This window comes from Myzus persicae, unplaced genomic scaffold (assembly GCF_001856785.1).
Source record: "Myzus persicae strain clone G006 unplaced genomic scaffold, MPER_G0061.0, whole genome shotgun sequence".
Lineage (NCBI taxonomy): Eukaryota > Metazoa > Arthropoda > Insecta > Hemiptera > Aphididae > Myzus > Myzus persicae.
Window position 1 is genome coordinate 1,207,783 of NW_019101569.1, and position 20,303 is coordinate 1,228,085.

At 30.2% G+C, this 20,303-nt stretch overlaps 5 protein-coding genes across 5 annotated transcripts; 2 read left to right on the top strand and 3 right to left on the bottom strand.

The window, feature by feature from the left end:
- Nucleotides 1–4,422: 4,422 nt before the first annotated feature.
- LOC111029731 lies at nt 4,423–4,915 on the bottom strand. The gene has a single exon (XM_022308868.1). It carries the CDS (start codon nt 4,772–4,774, stop codon nt 4,472–4,474), a length of 303 nt encoding a protein of 100 aa, XP_022164560.1. The 5' UTR covers nt 4,775–4,915; the 3' UTR covers nt 4,423–4,471.
- Nucleotides 4,916–7,133: 2,218 nt separating this feature from the next.
- Nucleotides 7,134–11,488, bottom strand: LOC111029654 (spermatogenesis-associated protein 5-like). Its single transcript, XM_022308758.1, has 11 exons — nt 10,438–11,488; nt 10,141–10,327; nt 9,886–10,082; nt 9,628–9,815; nt 9,340–9,557; nt 9,080–9,280; nt 8,878–8,987; nt 8,633–8,799; nt 8,465–8,555; nt 8,285–8,403; nt 7,134–7,259 (listed from the first exon to the last, which is right to left on the bottom strand). The coding sequence occupies exons 1-11, from the start codon at nt 11,128–11,130 to the stop codon at nt 7,226–7,228; spliced, it is 2,205 nt and encodes a 734-aa protein (XP_022164450.1). The 5' UTR covers nt 11,131–11,488; the 3' UTR covers nt 7,134–7,225.
- Nucleotides 11,467–13,236, top strand: LOC111029694 (mitochondrial cardiolipin hydrolase-like). Its single transcript, XM_022308811.1, has 4 exons — nt 11,467–11,516; nt 11,696–11,758; nt 11,839–11,886; nt 12,557–13,236. Exons 1-4 carry the CDS (start codon nt 11,467–11,469, stop codon nt 13,149–13,151), a joined length of 756 nt encoding a protein of 251 aa, XP_022164503.1. The 3' UTR covers nt 13,152–13,236.
- Nucleotides 13,237–14,325: 1,089 nt separating this feature from the next.
- LOC111029660 (geminin-like) lies at nt 14,326–15,740 on the bottom strand. Its single transcript, XM_022308770.1, has 5 exons — nt 15,490–15,740; nt 15,283–15,383; nt 14,984–15,117; nt 14,714–14,886; nt 14,326–14,499 (listed from the first exon to the last, which is right to left on the bottom strand). Exons 1-5 carry the CDS (start codon nt 15,532–15,534, stop codon nt 14,380–14,382), a joined length of 573 nt encoding a protein of 190 aa, XP_022164462.1. The 5' UTR covers nt 15,535–15,740; the 3' UTR covers nt 14,326–14,379.
- A 132-nt stretch (nt 15,741–15,872) lies between these two features.
- LOC111029661 (zinc finger protein MSN4-like) lies at nt 15,873–18,552 on the top strand. Its single transcript, XM_022308771.1, has 3 exons — nt 15,873–16,237; nt 17,930–18,207; nt 18,282–18,552. The coding sequence occupies exons 2-3, from the start codon at nt 17,948–17,950 to the stop codon at nt 18,490–18,492; spliced, it is 471 nt and encodes a 156-aa protein (XP_022164463.1). The 5' UTR covers nt 15,873–16,237; nt 17,930–17,947; the 3' UTR covers nt 18,493–18,552.
- The last annotated feature ends 1,751 nt before the right edge of the window (nt 18,553–20,303 follow it).

Here is a 20,303-nt window from a genome sequence, read left to right on the forward strand (position 1 = left end):
TATTATGTATTTTACAATATTTTATTTTTAATTTTTAAATAAAAATGAATATTTGTTTATTGTTGTATGGTGTAAAATGTCATTGTAGTGGGGGGGACATATGCTACCACTTAATAGTAAGACACTAAGACATTTAAATGTTCGGGGACGCACATATCTTTTATACTTTTGCATCCCCCTTCTATTTTTTTTCCAATTCAAGCACTGCTTATCGGGCAATGAATCCGATTGGAAAGCAGTTCCAACAAATTCTACGAAACGAAACAGATCTCCAAACCACACTTCTCCTAACACAAAAAAACCAGACAAATATTTTTATTTCTGCAAACCGTTTCACTCCGATTGCTCCTACTAACGAAGTTCAACCAATGGAAACAGTTGAAACTCAATCTGTAAACAATGATAATAAAACTTCAAAACCGCCTCCTATCTTTATTCAAGAACAAATAAATTACAACAACTTCTGTCAAAAAATTAATGAATTAACTGATACCTCTGGATTTGACTGTAAGAGCTCTACCAAAGGTCTTAAACTCCAAACATACAGTTCTGACTCATACAGATCAGTCGTCAAATACCTCAAGAATAATAACGTATCATTTCACTCATACCAATCAAAAGAGGAAAAACCTTATCGTGTCGTAATTAGAAACATCCATCATTCCACCGATACTTCTTTTATTAAGCAGGAACTCTTAAATAAAGGATTTGTCACTAGAAACATAACGCCGGTAACTCACAAGTCAACCAATACCCACATACCGATCTTCTTTATTGATATTGAACCAAGTACAACAAATTCCGACATTTTCAAACTTACTTCATTGTGTTACACTAAAATTAAAGTTGAAATTCCCCACCCTAAAAAAGTAATTCCGCAATGCCACCGCTGGCAGTCTTATGGCCACACTCGTGGCTATTGCAACCACTCCCCTCGTTGTGTTCGCTGTGGTGAGCACCATGAGTCAACAACATGTACCAAGGATCGCTGCTCCCCGGTTAAATGCGCTCTTTGTGGCGGAAATCACAAGGCTAACTTTAGGGGTTGACAATCTCACCTGGATCTTAAAAAAAAATTGCTACCAAACCCTTCAAAGAATATCTTAAACAAAAGTTCCCAACCTCGCCAACCACCTGGAGTGAATACCTACGAATCCTCACATTAAGCTTACACACAACATTTCCCACCATTAAATCAAGACTCATCTTCTAATACTCAAGACACCAACTCAAGCCACAACCAAAATATCACTGCTCAACTCTCCTCATTTATTAACGAATTCAAAGCATTAATAAACCCACTCATATCACTTCTCACCACAGTCATTGACAAACTCATAAATAATGCCAACAAATAACTTACAACCACTCTCCATATTTTTATGGAATGCTAACGGCATCCTGCAACATTTAAATGAATTACAAGTAGTTCTTACTGAAAAAAAGTTACAATAGCTCTTATTTCTGAAACTCACCAAACTAAAACCTCTACACTCAAGATATCCGGATTCGATATTATCAGAGCTGACCATCCAGATGATACTGCACATGAAGGTGCTGCTCTCCTTATCTCCAATAAAATTGACCATGCACCTCTTCCACCATATCTGTCTACAAATATTCAAGTAGCCAAGCACTTCAATAACAATAAACTCCGTTATTATTTCCATCTCTTCATGCTATTTTCCCCCAGGAAGACCTTTCCCCTCGGCAGAACTCGGTAATCTTGTCCTATCGCTAAGCTTTACCCATATTATTGGCGCTGACTTCAATGCTAAATATCAAACTTGGAGCCGGTCAACAAACACCAGAGGCCATACCCTACAAAATTTCATCTCGCTCAATCATCTTAAGGTAATAGCGTCCCTTTCTCCAACCTATTGGCCATCACATAGCAACCGTCATCCTGACACTCTTGACTTCTTTATCACCAATCTTCCTAATCGTTTTTCCACTGAAATTATAAGTCTAAATGACCCAGTCTCTGATCATACACCTGTCTTGCTACTAATCGGAGCTCATCCCTCTCTGAAGAAAAATAGACCAACCATTACTTCAGGTACTACAAACTGGAACAAATTCAAAGATACCATCTCAAACAAAACTACTCTTAATATAAAATTAAAATCAATCACTGATGTTGACCAAGCAATTGCGAAACTAACTGATGATATTCAAAAAGCAGCCTTGGACTCATCTACCTAGAATCCACCCTATTCTCAAACGCTCAATCTATCACCAGAATTAAGACGACTCATTGCTGAAAAACGCAGAGCCAGATCTAAATGGCAACATACTCACTACCCAGCAGATAAAATTAAGTACAACTTTCTCTCCAATAAACTAAAATCACTACTTAAAACTCACAAAACCAATCTGTACAAAAGTCATATACAAAACCTCTTTTTTTCTAACGGATCAATCTGGCGTAAAACAAAGTCAATATTGCGGATTAAGGACTCCCCTCCTCCAATTCGCCGCCCAGACAACTCACTTGCTTTCTCAGACAAAGAAAAAGCGGATATTCTCGCCGATGAACTATCAGGAGTATTCAAACCACATCTTATTTCAACACCTGCACTACATATGTCAACAGTTATGGATTCTCTTCAATCAACTTTACCTATGGCATTCCCTACAAAACCAACCTCCCCAGCGGAGATACTAGGAATTATAAAAAAACTTGCAAATAACAAATCTCCAGGCCACGATCTTATTTCCAACAAAGTTGTTAAAAATCTCCCTATGAAAATAATTGTTCATCTATCACATATTTATAATGGTGCCCTTCGCCTATCTTACTTTCCAACTACTTGGAAATCATCAGTTATTGTCACTGTACTCAAACCTGGTAAGCCCCCAGAACAACCCTCCTCGTACCGGCTTATAAGCCTTCTACCGGTTCTTGGAAAAATATTAGAAAAAGTCATCCTCAAGCGCATCACTACCATTGCGCAATTGAACAACAGTATTCCAAACTTCCAGTTTGGTTTCCGTTCTCTTCATGCCACAACCCATCAGCTTCACCGTGTAGTGGACACCATCTCAACAGCACTCGAAACCAAAAAATACTGCGCTGGAGTCTTTTTAGACGTTGCTAAAGCATTTGATACCGTCTGGCACGAAGGTCTTCTTTTTAAACTAAAAAAAATATTTCCTGCCCCTTTATACCTAATGCTGAAATCATATCTAGAAAATCGTTCATTTAATGTCCGCCACAACTTACAACACTAATCAATTTCCTATCTCTGCTGGTGTTCCTCAAGGCAGTGATATCGCTCCATTCTCATATACCATATACACGTCAGACCTGCCTACATCTGAAGATACTATAGTTGGAACAAATGCTGATGATACCGCTTTATTATCAGTTTCTTCTGACCATACCATTGCATCTCAACAAATTCAAACTCACCTAAATAATCTTTCACAATGGTTCACCAATTGGAAGATAAAAATCAATGAATCTAAGTCTTCCTTTGTCACTTTTACACTTCGACCTCATAGCTGTCCAGCTGTATCAATGAACAACATTGACATCCCTCACTCGACCGAAGTTAAATACCTTGGGCTTATACTTAACAGACGGTTAACTTGGTCTCCTCATCTAAAGAATAAGCGAAAAAAGCTTAATTCCAGACTCCACCTCTTAAGACCACTCCTTCGTTCGAACTTAACTACACCTATCAAAATAATCCTACATAAAACTCTTCTTAAACCAATCTGGACGTATGGCATCGTAATCTGGGGCTCTGCAAAGAATTCAAATAAAAGAACTATTCAAGCTTTCCAAAACATATGTCAACGTGTAATCACTGGTGCACCCTGGTTTGTCTCAAATGAGTCATTAAATTACGACCTCAAATTACCATCCATCAATGAAACTGCCTCTATCTTCTACAAGCGCTTCCACTCCAAACTACGAGATAATCCTAATCAACTAATAAACGAAATAGCCTCACTTACACTCCCCGAAAATCCAGCTAGACGCATCAAAAGAAACTGGTGCCGTGACCTGAAAACTTAAGATTAAGTACTTAAAATATTCTGGGGTGTCACAAATGTGTGATTTCCCCTTCATGTATATAATTTAACCTGTTAACTATCTGTAAATATTTATATTACTTATTGTACTCGATGTATAGATTGTAAATTGTCATAATAAAGTCAATATATTTAAAAAAAAAAAAGAAAAAAAAAACTTGTTTGGTATTAAAATTAAAAAAAAAATTAAAAATATTAAAATTGAATTAAAATAATTTGTTAATTGATTATTTATTTAAATTATTAAAAATTAATGTATTAAAATAACTGAATTATTAAAAAAGAGTTAAGAGAAGTAAACATAAAAATAAGGAAATTTCCTTGTATAAAAAGAAGTATTAAATAAAATTAAGATGAATTTATAAAAGTGAGGACAATTTAGAAATGAGATATAGTAAACTAAATTAGATAAAGTTTAAATTAAGTTTCACTTATCTAACAACTTTTGTAATGCATTTTTTTCATTTTCAGCCTTAACCAAATCTTTAAAAATATCATTGAACTCGGTCATATGACTGGATATTTTTTCCAATTGGTCAGCACTATTTTTTTTCGAGGACTTTTTCTTCCTTTTTGGCGTTGGTTCATCAGATGATGAACTTTCAGCAGTCATTAGTTCGGAATTTCCCGGTTCAATTAATGATTTATCAATAGTTCGAATTGATTTAACACCACAAGAATAAGTTGCTAAAGGAACATAACTTGGGTCTTTAGCAAATATTATCTCCATCTCGTCAAAATATTCCCAAGATTCCCTACCACGACCTGTTTTTAAATTTTTTTAAATGATGAGCACTTCCCGGGAAGATGGATGGGAACAAGGGGTCCAGTGCTTTGGCCACCTAGGTCCCCCGATTTAACACCGATGGATTTTTTTTTATGGGGTTATTTAAAAAATATTGTGTATCCGTCGTGTTCATTGCCTGATATTCGTCATAAAATTGAACAAAATATTCAAAAAATCTTACCCGAGACATTAGGAAATGTTAAGAACGCTTGGGTCGAAAAACTTCAACTCTGTGTTGAAAATAATGGAGGTCATTTCGAACATTTATAAAAAAAAAATGTAATGAATTATTTTCGTTTTTATGTAATAAAATCTTTTTTTCTATTAGCCAATCAAGTTTAAAAATATTATCTGAATTTTAATTTTAATCTTTCCTAAAAGCTTCACTAATAATTAGATGTTTACAGATTACCATTAAAAACAGCATACCTACATAACTATTATTACAATTATTTATAAACATACTCTACTCAACTAGCTCTATCTTTATTATAAATCGCATTAATTATAACTGTAAGATTATGTCCAATACCGTAACTTAAGGTTCACTTCATGATAATTAAAATACTTAAAAATAGGTAACCAGTTTCACTGTTCAGCAAACGATTTTGCAAGCAAGCTATTTTTATTTCTATTCAAATCAAAACTTTAATAAGGAATGCAAAAGTATTGTCGAGTGTTGAAATTAGATATTTCATTATTGAAATGTGAAAAAATAATTGATTTTTTTACTACAATTATTCAAAAACATAACTTGCTCTAACTTGGTCAATTTTTATTTAATTTTAGTATTTTTTTTTTTTGAACTGTTTTAAAAAATATGTTCAACAAAATGGCTATCTTAAAAATTTTAGATTCTTAAATGCGTAAAAAAATTTTTTGAAAATTTTTGAATTTTAAAAAAAAAAAATGAATTTTATGCCATTCAATCAGAATTGTCATACTTAGTACTGTAAAAAAAACCGCGTTTAAATATAGTGATTTTATATGGAGATATTAAGGGTGATATGGGACTTTTGGGACATACTGTAGTTGTGCAAAAGCCTATATGTTCATCAACTAAATATTTATAATTTAAATTTGTACAACAGATATATTTTATTTTAGACTGATAAGTTTTATTATTTATATACCACTTCCACATAAATTGTATGTATATAATTGTATCTGCCTAGTTACGATTATATTTTTTTTTCACTAAAACATTTTACAATTATTTAGTATCTAAGTAGGTACGAATGTACAATTCACCTATAAAAGTATACATGTACCTAACTACATATTTTTTTAAAATCTATTACTATTATTAGTACCTATAACAATACATATTATATATATTTTTTATATGAACTTAACATTATAATTAACAATGGTATAATTGTTTTATAATTTAGTTTATATAATATTGTTTCATAATATAGACTATAGTGGACTAATATAGTAGATGCCTAGTGATTGTAATTCATTAAAAAGTATAAATTAATCAATATTTCTTCACAAAAAATATACTCTTATTAATTTTTACAAACACTTTATTATTAAATTGCTTTGAAGATAAAAATAATACAATTATAATTGGAAATCTAATGATTTGATACCAAAAAATAAATTTGTGTTTGGAAAGGGTCAATAAATAGTATTATATAATGCATTTTTTTTTTATTAAGTTAAGGGTTCAACACCAGTAGGTAGTCATTATATTGAGGGTTATTCAGTAAGTTTGTAACTGTGGGGGAGGGTGAGGTTCATTAGAACATGAGTATATATGACAAGCTTTTGTCACTATTTACTAAAACCTTGGTAGTCACCCATCTAGGAACTAGTAACAACAGTCAATTCTTGACCTCCAAACATTTTTGTGACTGATGCTAAACACCTCGCCATACCAGGTCATATTGTATTATATTATATTTAGTTATTTCATACATTTAGGTTAATAAAATGCATCCTATAAACCAATATTATTTAACCACTTCCAAAATGTTGAAATATATGTTTTCTATTCACCTAAATGTATTTTTTGTTTTTGTACATTTATGAGGTTTACTTATTAGCATTCTTCACTATATAGTTAATTTTTGTATGATATCCAATAATTTATAACATGAGAAGCTATTATTTTGTGAATATACATTGACTATTCATGATTATATATTTTGCTATGGCTAGACATTTGCACACAAATGTAGCAACATAAAAATAAAAAATACTTGTTAGGAAATATTGTTAAGAATAGTATGTTGTACAGGAAGTATAAGATGATTTTTACAAATTAAGAGGAATAGTTAATGGAATAAGCTATATTTGAATAAAAGAAAAAAATGTTTTCAATACATTTTTGTATTGTAATCATTTATAAAACAAAAAGTTCAAATTCATCATAAAAAAAAATATTTACTTTTTTTGCCCACAAGAAAAGTTGCTATACCTGTAAACAATAAAACAGAAGAGATGTATGAATATATTATGTTAAATAATAAATATACTACTTGTATTTCATAATATACATTATATGCATTCAATATTTTATTATTACAATAACCGCAAACATTGATTATAAATACTAGTATATATAATCAATGCTGCAAATTGTATAATTCTAAAAATGATATCATCAAAAGTTGAAATTTGACAACACGAGTATTATTTTTTATCTTTTTAGTTCTCCATATAACAACTAAAGGTAATTTTATTTATTTATTTAATTTATTTAACTGTTTATGTTAGGTAACTGTTGCCTGTTGCCACTTAGTAATAATAATTTTATTTCTCTTTCAACAGTTAATTGTTAACCTCAACAAAAATGAATTGTATATTTTCCAGCTCTAAGGTGTCTAGACCAGCGTTTCCCAAACTCTTGTTTGGGCTGGCCCGGTAATTTATATTTTTCACCTTTGTGACCCACCAAAATATTTTACACGTATAATTATGTAATAAAAGGCAAAATAAAATACATTTGAATCATCTCTCTCGTCTATTTGACTTCTTCATACTTAACAGTTTAAATTATCAAATGAAAATGATAAATGACAAATTTAATATGAGAATTTCATTAAATTCTGGGACCCGGTATTAAATTTTGATGGCCCGGTAGTGGGTCGCGACCCACTATTTGGGAAACGCTGGTCTAGACAAAGAATACATTAATTGAAGCAGATTTCCGTTAATGAGCGGTAATATAGTTAAATGTTAGCAAGATTTTCATAAGCATATTATGTTTTTGATAAATGTACCCTCACCGGATCACATCTTTAGAAGTATTTATATGTTTTAATCTTATTTTAATTTAAACACTCCATACAATAATTATTTTAAATTATATGCATAATATGAATTTACTAACGCTTTATGGTGTATATCAAATTACTTTTATGCACAAAATAATAAATATTATACAAAAATTGAACACAAAAATGATAAATCGATAGATGTATAATACAACTGTATACATACCACAAAATTTGCTCTTCGGATAATGATGATTTTACATTATCTAATGCCTCCTCAAAATGTTCTTTTTTAACTGTTGTACATGTCTTAAGACCGTCTTTAGTCAAACAAGATAGACCAGCCTAGAAAACAAACAAACAATTATTTATTTATTTAATTTTTAAGTAATATTTCAATATTTACTTCTTTTACTACACTCGCAAGATCAGCTGCAGAAAACCTATCAGTCATTAAGGCAACTTCATCCAAAATTGAAGAATCTGATAATGGCATACTAAAAATTAACATTTAATACTGAATTATTAAAAAAGGCACATAAAGTTTAAAAATTAGTTAAATTAAACCATGCACCTTTGTTCAGGATTATTAACAATGGTTTGAAGTATAATTAAACGTTCTTCGGCTGTTTGTGGAGGAGGTACATAGATTTGACGATCAAATCTTCCTGGTCTTAATAAAGCAGTATCAATTTTGTCTGGGCGATTAGTAGCTGCCACAACTACAACTCCTTGCCCATACTATTAATATTTAATAGGATAATTTAAATAATTTTATATATGTATTAAAAGTTGATTATTTTAAGTATAAAAAAATACTTCTGTATCATTTGTGATTCCATCCATTTCAACCAGAAATGTTGATAAAACTCGGTCATCAAACCCAGATGACCCTTTTTTTTCTTCAGAGCGACAGCTGACCAACGAATCTGATAAAAAAAAAAAATAGTTAAGTTTTTAATTCTAACATTTAAAGATTAAAAAAAAACATTTTATACATATTAAGTAGTCAGTTTATTACCTATCTCATCTATAAACAATACAGCTGGAACATTAGCTCTAGCTCTTTGAAACAGTTGTGAAATATTTGCTTCTGTTACACCTAAATAAGGAGAATATAATTCGGCTGCCATGGCTGTAAGGACATTTAAATTGGCTGATGAAGCTACAGAACGTATAAGGCTTGTTTTCCCACATCCCGGAGGACCATAGAGTAAAACACCTGAAGAATAAAAAAAATATAGTACATAATATGCATTTGCTATAATATATAATCTTTACCTTTAGGAGGTGGAACTGCAAAATATTTAAAAGCTTTTGGATGAATAAGAGGCCATCTAATACAAACATCTAACATCAGTTTCACATTTTTCAAACCACCCAAATTTGTAGCTGAACAAGATTCTGACTGCGTTATCACTTGACCAATTCCTGATCTCAAAGATGAAGCTGGGTACTTAGAAACAAGTGAAATAGTACCACCCAATACACCCTTTTCTCTGAAATGAATGAACAAATACATTTTTAATTTGGCGATATTATTATAACTTTAACTAGAAATTAACATACAATTCAGAAATTAAATGAGATTCATTAAGAATTTCTTTGAAAATTAACTCTAAATCAGCAGCAGAGTATCCTGGTGTTAATTTAGCTAAATATGACACGACATTAGATTGAATATTTATGTTAGAAAATCCACAAAAGCCTTGTATTAATTTGACTCTTTCTTTTTCTGAAGGAACACCAATATAAATCTATAACATAGAAGAATTATGAATGTAATTTAAACAACTTTGTATGGGGGCCTATTAACACAACTATTACTTCATATGAAAATCTTGACCCTTGTTTAAAAGATGCATCAATCAAATGAGGCATGCTGGTAGTTGCAATGACTATGAGTCGACAACAATTCTTCACTGACGTTAAGCAATCTTGAATCTGTGCACAAATTCGTTTGGCGTTAGAACTTTGACCATTTAGCATACTTTCTGCTTTCTCAAACATTATTATACACACAGCTGTAAAAATTAAAATTCATGAATTTGAAAATATGTTTTTATAAATATTATTATTCACTTTTGCTATCTTGCTCTAATAATAACTGTACTCTTTTAAATAATCCACGAATAACTGATTCTGTAGAACCGGGATCAGCATTTATGAAATCAGTAGATATTAAGTTAAAAAGTATGCACTTCAATGATGCAGTAACGTGAATAATCAAACTGGTTTTTCCACTGCCAGATGGACCGATCAGTAATATCTAAATAAAGAAAAATAATTAGTTGTACAATTGCAGCACATCCATATTTACATTATATAACAATATATTTACAAATATGTGGTGATGTGCATTTTCAATAATATACTTACCATATTACACAAAGGATGACAGCCATTTCTTGCAGCTTTAATAATGTTTTTCAGACATTTTACTTGAGATTCCAAGCCAAATAAAGGTGGTACTTCTAATCCAATTTCTGCCTGATAAAATTGTATGGCAGACATTGTTTTAATAACCATAATGGTAGTATCCGGATTAATACGTGCAGCATTGTTCTTACAATCAGTCTTGTGTACAAGTATAAAATCAATATTAAAGTTTTGTCCTAACTTAAGTCTTTTCAAGTTAACTATACAATCGTTATGTACTACAAACAACCTTAATAAATGTTTGATAGCGTCAGCCAACTTAAAAAGATTCTTGGACCATATATTTTGATATTTCACATCTTTAAATACAACACTGACTACCATACGTTTAGCATTGGCTACACAAATTGGTTCTATGTGCTCTATGTTAATGGACATTTCCAGCTTCACTGTCAAAGGATTGATTAGTTTGTGGGGTGGATGCTTGATAACGCTTGGATCACAACTAGCGAATGCGTTTGTACGGATCACTTGAGGAATCAGTTTACACAATATTTTGGCATTTTCTGATATTTTTATTAAGACATACTGGTTGAACTGACTAGAAGCCAATACAGTATCGGATGCATAGAATTTTTGAATCATAGTCGTCCCTTTGTAATCCGGTATGTTAGACAAAAATATTGCGTCCATAATGATAATAATGATATAAGTATAGAAAAGTATAGGTATAGTTACATTTTAAATAATACCGAATGTCAGTTCACTAACAAATAAATATTCAATTTTCGAATGACTTAAACAGAATAAACCATAAAGGTACACTATCATTGACTAATGCCTATTATATATTTTTACAGTCGTATGAAAATCATTTGGTGAAAAACTGACCAAAATTAACGAACCAAAAAGACGTGAAACACAAAAATATTAAGTAAAAAAACTAAATAGATAGGCAACTACTGGCTACAGGCTAGTAGCTACTAAAGTACTAACTAGTAACTACTTGGAACTATTCTGAATTCTGCTATGATTTTACAACAGGTTTTACCCACGTGTGCTGATAAGCTGTTATCAATGTTATTGTTATTAACTTATGAAGACTAACACGGTAGACTATAGAGTGATAAACCTTAAAAGGTCTATGGAAAGTTCTTATTTTCATAATTCATACTTTCAAGTGTCAACTGTCAAATGAAAATTCAGACGTTTCATTATTTAAAAATTTTAGTAAAAGATCTATAGCAGTATAGTATAGTTATATCGTACATTTGTACCTATTTTATTATATTCTTGGCTTACCTGAGATATGTTACAGATTGTATGTTCAATTTTTTACTTTGGAAATAAATAAATGCATGCATTATAACATTAAATTGTGGTAATTATTAATTGTTACAGGTATTATGGTTATATAGTATATTTTCAACTTTTCGCTGTCAACATCAAGTATGACATTTTATTTAACGTTTTAAGTTTATTGAAAAAAAAATAATTGTACTTTTTCAAATTATTTTTGAAAAATGTTAAGATCTTATTCATCTAGGTAGATTAGATATTAAAGTTTTTTCCCAGTACACAGAATACAACGTCACAAGAATTGACTATTGCAAATAACTTGCTCTCAAAAATTGTTTAACATAATAGTTTAAAACAGCGCAAACTCTGTAGACAGTACTACTATGGTTTATAAATCACTCTTGACAGGAATATTATTTTTAAAAATTTCAGGTTGCTCTTAAGTACCTATACCATTATATTTATTCATCCAGGACAATCATTGCTAGAATAAATGTAATATGTTATTGTGACCATTTAAAAAAACCAAAGATCAGTTACATCTAAAATGTATATGATAAATAATAGTTACATATTTTAATAAAAGAAAAATAACAATTTCAAATAAAAATAGTTTTATTTAGTTAGAATATGTTAAAGTTAACTAGCTATACTTTAAACTTTATAGTCTAAAGTAATATTGTTAAATTATATTTTGAAATATTCAAACAAGTTTTTTCACAACATTAACAGAAATATTGAATTGAAATTTAATTTTTTTAAGATATTGGTTTCTTACTATGCAGCTTATTGCAATACAAATATATATTTTTTCTTATAGAAGTATGACCGCAATACGTCTCCTAAGAAGCATTACACTGGCCTGCTGTAGTGCAGCATTTACAACTTTTTTGTACAATTATTTTCACCGAGAAGAAACAGAAGTATTATTTTTTTATGGAACACTGCCAATTTGTAATCTCCATCGCAATATAGCAACTACAACAACCTCAATTCAAAACAATGAGTGTTTTGAGTGCAAACTAAACATAATTATTGGATGGCTCAATAAAGCAAAAAATACTTTGGATGTTTGTATGTACATGTTAAATCATGAATTGCTAGCAAATGCAGTTATTGATGCTCATAAGCGTGGAGTTAACGTCAGGATAATTCTAAATGAAGATAATCTCAACACTACATGGGCAATGGGCAATATGGGTATCTCAAAAAAAGTTAATAAGGGTAAACATAATGAACATTTAATGCACCACAAGTTTGTTATTATCGATAACAAAAAAATAATCTTGGGGTCTCTGAATTGGACTAAAGCGTCAGTTCGAGCAAATTGGGAAAATTCATTTATTACAAACAATTGTGAATTGGTTAATCCTTTCAGACAAGAATTTCAAAAGTTATGGAAACAATTTAACTAGTTTTAGAATCAGTTGTTGTAAATTATAATGTATAAAACTATAAAATGTACAGTTTATTATAATATAACATAATATTACCTTTTAAGTCTTACAATTATGAATTTCTTTAGTTTTCTCTAAGAAATATAGTCCTTATACCCACACTTAAAATTATTCATTAGCTACCAATATCAATGAATCTGGTGTATTTATTTAATTATATATATATTTGTTACTATAGCCCAGCGTTTTTGGATCTGGGGGTCTCCAACTTATTATTTTGGGTAGTGTATGTTTAACATTTAAATCAATACAAAAATTAAAAAGCAAATTCTAAAATGAAGTAAAAAATAAAATCAACAAATATTACAATATTACATAATACGAGTATACATTATTAATTATTATATATTAAAACAGAAAACACACCGCTATCATTTTTATAGCAAAATTACGCAATCACGTCAAATATAGATTATCAACCTATGATTAGGCATCAAGGATAATGAACGATAATTTAAAAATATATTTATATAATAAAATATTCGGTATACATTTTTTTAATCAAAAGTAATTATAATATTATATTTATTTTATGTTTCTTGTACATACTGAACAGTACTTATAGTATTGATTATATAAAAAAATGTATGTAAGGGATCACTAAAAAATTGAAATTCAAAAAGGTGGTTGCCGCAGTAAAAAAGTTTAGAAACACTGTTATAGCTTATTCCACTGCTTGAAATCTGTGACTTTTATTGAACAAATTAAGAGTTGTGTCATATACTCATATGTATATGTTTACTGTTAAATCTAAGTTTCAATATTCACATTTAACTGAAGATCATTTATTTTTTTGACTAAAATTGAATACAAACACAAATATGTTAGAAGAATCTCTATGAATCGATTACAGACCTGATAATTAAAATGACTGGATGTCGTTAAAATATCAATGAATTTGAACTACTTAAAAAAAAAACACTATATAAGTTCCTTTAATTACTAACAAATTAGTTTATTGTTTTAATATGTATACAATTTATTGTAAACCAATTTAGTTTAAAATATGTATAAATTAACAGATCATGCTAGTTTTCATATTTATTCAAAAATGGATATTTACTTAAAAAAATATTGATATAATTATGTTTAATTCAAAATAAAAAAAAATACTTGATAGGAACAAAAAAAAAAAACAATAGAATAATTTGAAAAAAAATTAATTATTTGTTAAATGTAAAAAGAATCATTCGGATTCGTTTCCGGAAAAATCATTGTTGCTGTTTATTTCATTTGAGTCGTTTGACAAAATGTCATTATCGCCATCATCTTCAGTTGTTTTATCATCTTCTTCGTTTAGTACTTCCTATAATAGTATTAAACTAAATTAATTTTTGTTTATCTATTTAAAGGAAATATATTTTTATATAAATACTGGATTACCACAAAACAAACTAAAAATAGAAAAATTTAATTATTTCATCTATAACAATCAGATAAAATTGTGTTGTTTCAGTTTGCAATTTTGTGCAATAATTGTGTATTTGTATGAATAAACTATTTCATATGAATAGGTATACCTTTAATGTGTTAACAAGATTAGTTGTTTGTTCAAGTAATTTTTTACAGGATGCATTTTCTTTTTCCAATGCCATGACTACGGCATGTAATTTACGATTTTGTTCAAGTACTTCTTCCAAAGCCTTTCTACGACGTTCTGCAATAACCTCCCAATATTTTTCGCTTGGACCAACTAAAATAGAAAGTTCATAATGATTACATTTGTACTCTGCATATTAATATTGTTTAAAAAAACTGTTAGGTACAAATTACAATTAGTAAATGCATACCAGTGCTCGTGAGATCTTCAATAATTAACTTCTTGTAGAGAGATGGATTCACTTTTGCAACGACAGACTTTCTTTCATCGGATTTAACTTCTACTTCAGTCTTAAATTGTGTCTTCAATATTTTAGGATCAGAACTAATGTAACAATTCTATACATTTAAATGATACTAAATCATTGATTATAAATACTATAGATGGCCCACTGCTGTACAAAATACGCTGAACTGACTTTATTAGCAAGCCATCTGTAGTATTCATAATTAATGCTAATATACAACAAGTTTAAAAATAAATGCATACTTCTTTCCGTGAATTCTGCCAGTCCCAACCAAATTTTCTTTATCGCCGCCAGACGGCTGCAATGTTTGCAAGAACTTTCTGGTACCTTTTTTGTTGGACATCTAAAACAAATTGCATGTGTTCAGCTAAACATAATAGTTAGGTAATCGAGTAGGTTGGTCGGTTGATTAGATTTCATGATTTATTTTAATAAAAAATAAAATTTACCTTGTCCGAAACAACGTTTCTATTATTTTCGGAAACAGTTTTCATCGTTTTACTTTTGCGCAAGTGTCAAGAGTGACGTAGTGTCAAAATAATTAATAGCGAATGCCGGCTAATGGCTAATGGCTATACTGCTGAACAATAAACGTGACGAATATTTTTTTACTTTTCGAATAGATCCGAAACCCGAAAAACGTTAGACAAATATTTTGAAACTGCGCACTGCGCACTGCGCTCGATATTCGGACTCGTACGCTTACGGTATCCAGTGAAAGTTAAGTGGGGGAATCAGTATGCCGGTATGAGCGATGTGAAGATAACAAGAAAATCGACGCCGGACGCTAAAATTATTAACGCTCATATTGGCTGTTGTGATTGTTGAATGCCTCGGAGGTTGGAAGTCTACCTCCATAGTTCGTATATTCATTGTTCCATGACCCATAGTCACATACTCACGTGTACTCTGTGTGTGTTTACTCTATGGTCCAGCATGAGTATGGCATGAAAATGCACCAATAGGCACATGGAAAATACTGTAAATGCGTCAAAATATGTAATCTACTTGGCATTTTGTCATGGTGTAAACGGCGTTTGGTCGTCCATTGGCACTACTACATAGTCCGGTGGTATGTGGAGGGTGGAGTTAGAGTGGTTTGGTTAGTCTTTAATTTGGCCGTCTGGAACATTTAGACATCTGACATTTTCACTTTGCGGGCGATTGCGGCTAGTTCAGGAAATCGTGTGCAACTGTGTAAGTACTAAAAGTTATAAATATAATAATTTTGTGCCGCCTATTATATAGATAAATACATTGAATTCTCATTTTTCGCCTCTTGGCCCTATTTCCTACTGGTTTAAAGAAAGCGATCACTATTCCATAATTACTATTTATTTATCGGTTAACATTGATCTTCATGCTTGTTGGCTACCCAAAAACGACGCCATTTTAGTTTTTTGTCATTCCTATTTTTTCTCTGTTACAGTTAACTGACAACAGTAAATACTGTGTGATATTTGTAATAATTTATTTGTTTATTTTAATAATAATATACCTACATATTGTTATTATGTTTATTGTATGTATGAATTAATCAATGCACATACTCTAAACACACATACTTCATACTCTATATGGACTCCTGTATTAGGAAGTCAACAGGTCGCATGCTTATCAAACTATGTCTCATGTCATACTTTTCTCGGTTAAAATATTCAGTCTTTAAATAACTAATCTACCAATTTAATATTGTATAAAAACTAATAGTCTGTAAACATTACGGTGGTGGCTGTAAAATTCTATTGTCTTCAGTTTTGGCGAGCTAATGCAGTATTAGTACATTTGTTTGGGTGTACTTTACTTCTACCACTCAAATGTGCTCGGGTCTTATTAGTTTGATGCACATTTAATGTTTGAGGATTTTTTGATGATGTATAACATGGTTCGTGATCATCTACTATATTTTTATTCAATAGATTGTCTTGAAAATGTTGATTAAGCCAATATTTGACTAAATCTTATTAAAAAGAGTTTTTTTATGGTCTATGTGACTAAATTAAATTATTTGAGTGCAATTTTAAGCCTACATGACATTGTTTAATGTTTAAATGCAGTGGCGCCGAGAACATGGTTCAATTAGTCAATTTTGGGAGGTGGGTGCTAGGTGGTACAATATTATTTTCTAAAACATTTTATGAATACTATGATACAAACAATGAATTTGATAAGCAAAAAAGATCCGCCATTGGATTGCCAGTGTACCTGTTTATTTTGTATGTTTTCAAAAATTCTTGTGCATATCTAGATCATTAAAGGAACCACTATTCCAAATTTCAAGTTGTAGCAATGAGTGGTATTTGACTTTTATATCTATAGATAAATCAGAATAATACAATATGCTTACCTTTAATATTGTTTTACATAAATGATACTTCTGTTTCCTTCATAAATGCAATAATTACTTTATTCTTCATTGTGATTGCTATGTTCAAATATTTGTACAGCGTTTTCTGTAATACATAACTTTGAACCAAGGACATTTTTCTCCAGGTATAAAAATTAAATTATCTTTGTTATATATGTTAGGTTAGTTCGGTTTTTTAATCCTACGGCTGAAGTAGGATCAAACGTCGTGTTGTCACTACCAATTTTATTTTTTGAATTTTTTCACAATCGTATTTTTCTGACTGCTAGGTGGGAGGGACATTTATATAGATGAGAGATCTAGCAGGTTTTGGTTCTGTAAATATACTAATATTTGATTACATGTCTATTACAGTAAGTAGTACCTTATACTCGGTACCTACTTTATAACGGAGCAATTACCTAGTTGACAGCTATTTATAATATTATTTTATTTATTAAAATAGTATTCCATAAAAATATTGATTTCAAGCCATTATATTTTATTCTTAATACTTATAAAGTTTTAATTTTTATCAACAGAATTTCTGTACTATAAAGATGTCGAAAAATCCATTTGTATGTAAGACGCGTAGACGAAAGAAGGCCAAAACAACCCCTACCCCTATTGTCAAGCCAAAAGAGAAGGCATTTTGCCCTCGTTCCATGGTACGTTATGAAGGATCACCCAATGACTACAGTACTAAATGGGTGTGCAAAATGTGCTTGAAATGTTTGTTGAGTGAAGCAGCTGTTTTAAACCATGTGGCCAGTTGCACTTCATCATCTCGACCACAACTTCCTGCAGTGCTAACTAATAAGTAAGAGTTCATCTAGTAATATTTTTTATTAAATAGTATCAAACATGATATTAATTTATTTTTATTTTGTTTAGCAATGAAGATACTCGTTACATTTGTGAGTTTTGCAATAAAATATTTTCACGACGTGTAACACTAAAGAAGCACTTGGAAGAACATGAAAAATCGTCGAGCAGTCTTGGCTCAGAACAATCTGACAACGAAGTTGAAGATGATCCTTCAATGGCAGATGATGACGACAAACCTGAGGAGCCAATTCCATGCAGTAGCAAGGATTTAATTTAATAATTTATTGTATTTTTATTATTTTTTAATTTCATATAAAATATCATTTTTTTTTTTTTTGGAAATTCCTGACAGTACAGTTATCCTATGTTTGAAAATTTTTAAAGTACAGCTATAAATTTAACTTTGAATTATGAAAATTAATTTAATAAATGGATTCAATTAATTAAATTCAGTGTTATATTGCTTTATAGTATCTATAGTATTTTCTCAACATTCTAATACTGTAGTGTGGATGACCTAATTGTGGCTGGTCACCATCACAATACTCTTCCCTTGTTGGTCCGCTTGTTGCAGTTGGTGACACCCCAACAAAATAGCTCTTATAGACCTATACACTAGTATGTACTATGCAATAACAAGATATGATTAGAATTTTTTAATGGTCAGATCCCGAAGTATGTGACATAATGTAGCGTATAGTAGTAATAATTTAATTACAATATGATATTATGAGTAAGCAACTAAGCAAGTGAGGTGTTGCTCAGACTTAAACCAAATCTAGACTTTTGCCATCATACCATATTACCATGTTGTTTATACCATGGTCTACACCAGTGTTTCTTAACCTTTTTGATATCACGGAACACCAAACAACTATTGTTTTTATGCGGAACCCCTATGAAAATTATCTTTAAAAAAAGTATAAATGATAGATGATGTAGATAAAGTGCTTTCGTGGAACCCCTAAGTGAGAATCGCGGAACACAGGTTAAGGTTTCTTAACCTGGTCTACACTACACAGTTGATGTTGGCGCCAGGCCTGGCTCTCTGCTCGACACCCTGACTCATGCCCTCCCAGCGTACAGTGGTTCAAAAATGAAAATAGTTGGCCAAAAGTCGATATTTTGAATTTGAAAATACTTAAATAAAGATAGTACAAAAGATGTTATCTATAATACCCAATGTTTACAAAATTGTTAAATTTATTGTCAAATATTATTAGCTATACTAATAAAATAATAGGTAATTGAAGGAGACAAAATGTAGTTTTTTTTCATAAATTCTGATATTTTGTCAATAATTGTTATGTATAGTTTAATTTTCTACAGCAAAGAAAATGATATTGAAGTATTTATCAATTTATCCATGTTTGATAGAATACTATTTCGGAAGATAATATTTAATGGCCCGATTATGAAGTTGCAACTGCTAACCCGTACTTGGTAATTTAAATGAACTATTATACAAATAATACGATAATAAACCTATTGGTTTTTTTTAAACATACAAATTAAATTTTTTTTTCGTCGAGTTTATACGACAGACTTTTATCCACTGATTTCAAAAATATAAACATAAGTTGTCATATTTGCTAGTTTCTTTGTTGTGAATCCCTGGAGTTTGAAATGCTTATTTATAAGCAATATTTTATTAAATTACATTTACGCGGTTTTTTAAATATTATAATGGATTTAATTTCACAAATTATACATAGTAAAATTGACGAATATTTTTTTATTAATGATTCAACACAAAAAAATTTGTTCAATTATGTTTTATATAGTTTTAAAAATTAATTACAATTTTTACCATAATTTAAAATAAATATAAATATGACGTTATGATATGTAACAATTGCTGTAAATAAAACGATAGATTTATTAAGACAAATTTAGTTTGTCTTCAAACAATCGTAGTCTTCTGCTTCTGTATTTTACTTATTTCTATCGTGATTCGTGGTAATGTGGTATTATCTATATCCGTGACTAGAATTTTAAAGATGACATTCGAGTTAGTTGATATGACACGGAGACCATATTTTTCTATGCAGGTAGAAATATTTCGATCAAAATCGTTGTTTATTGATC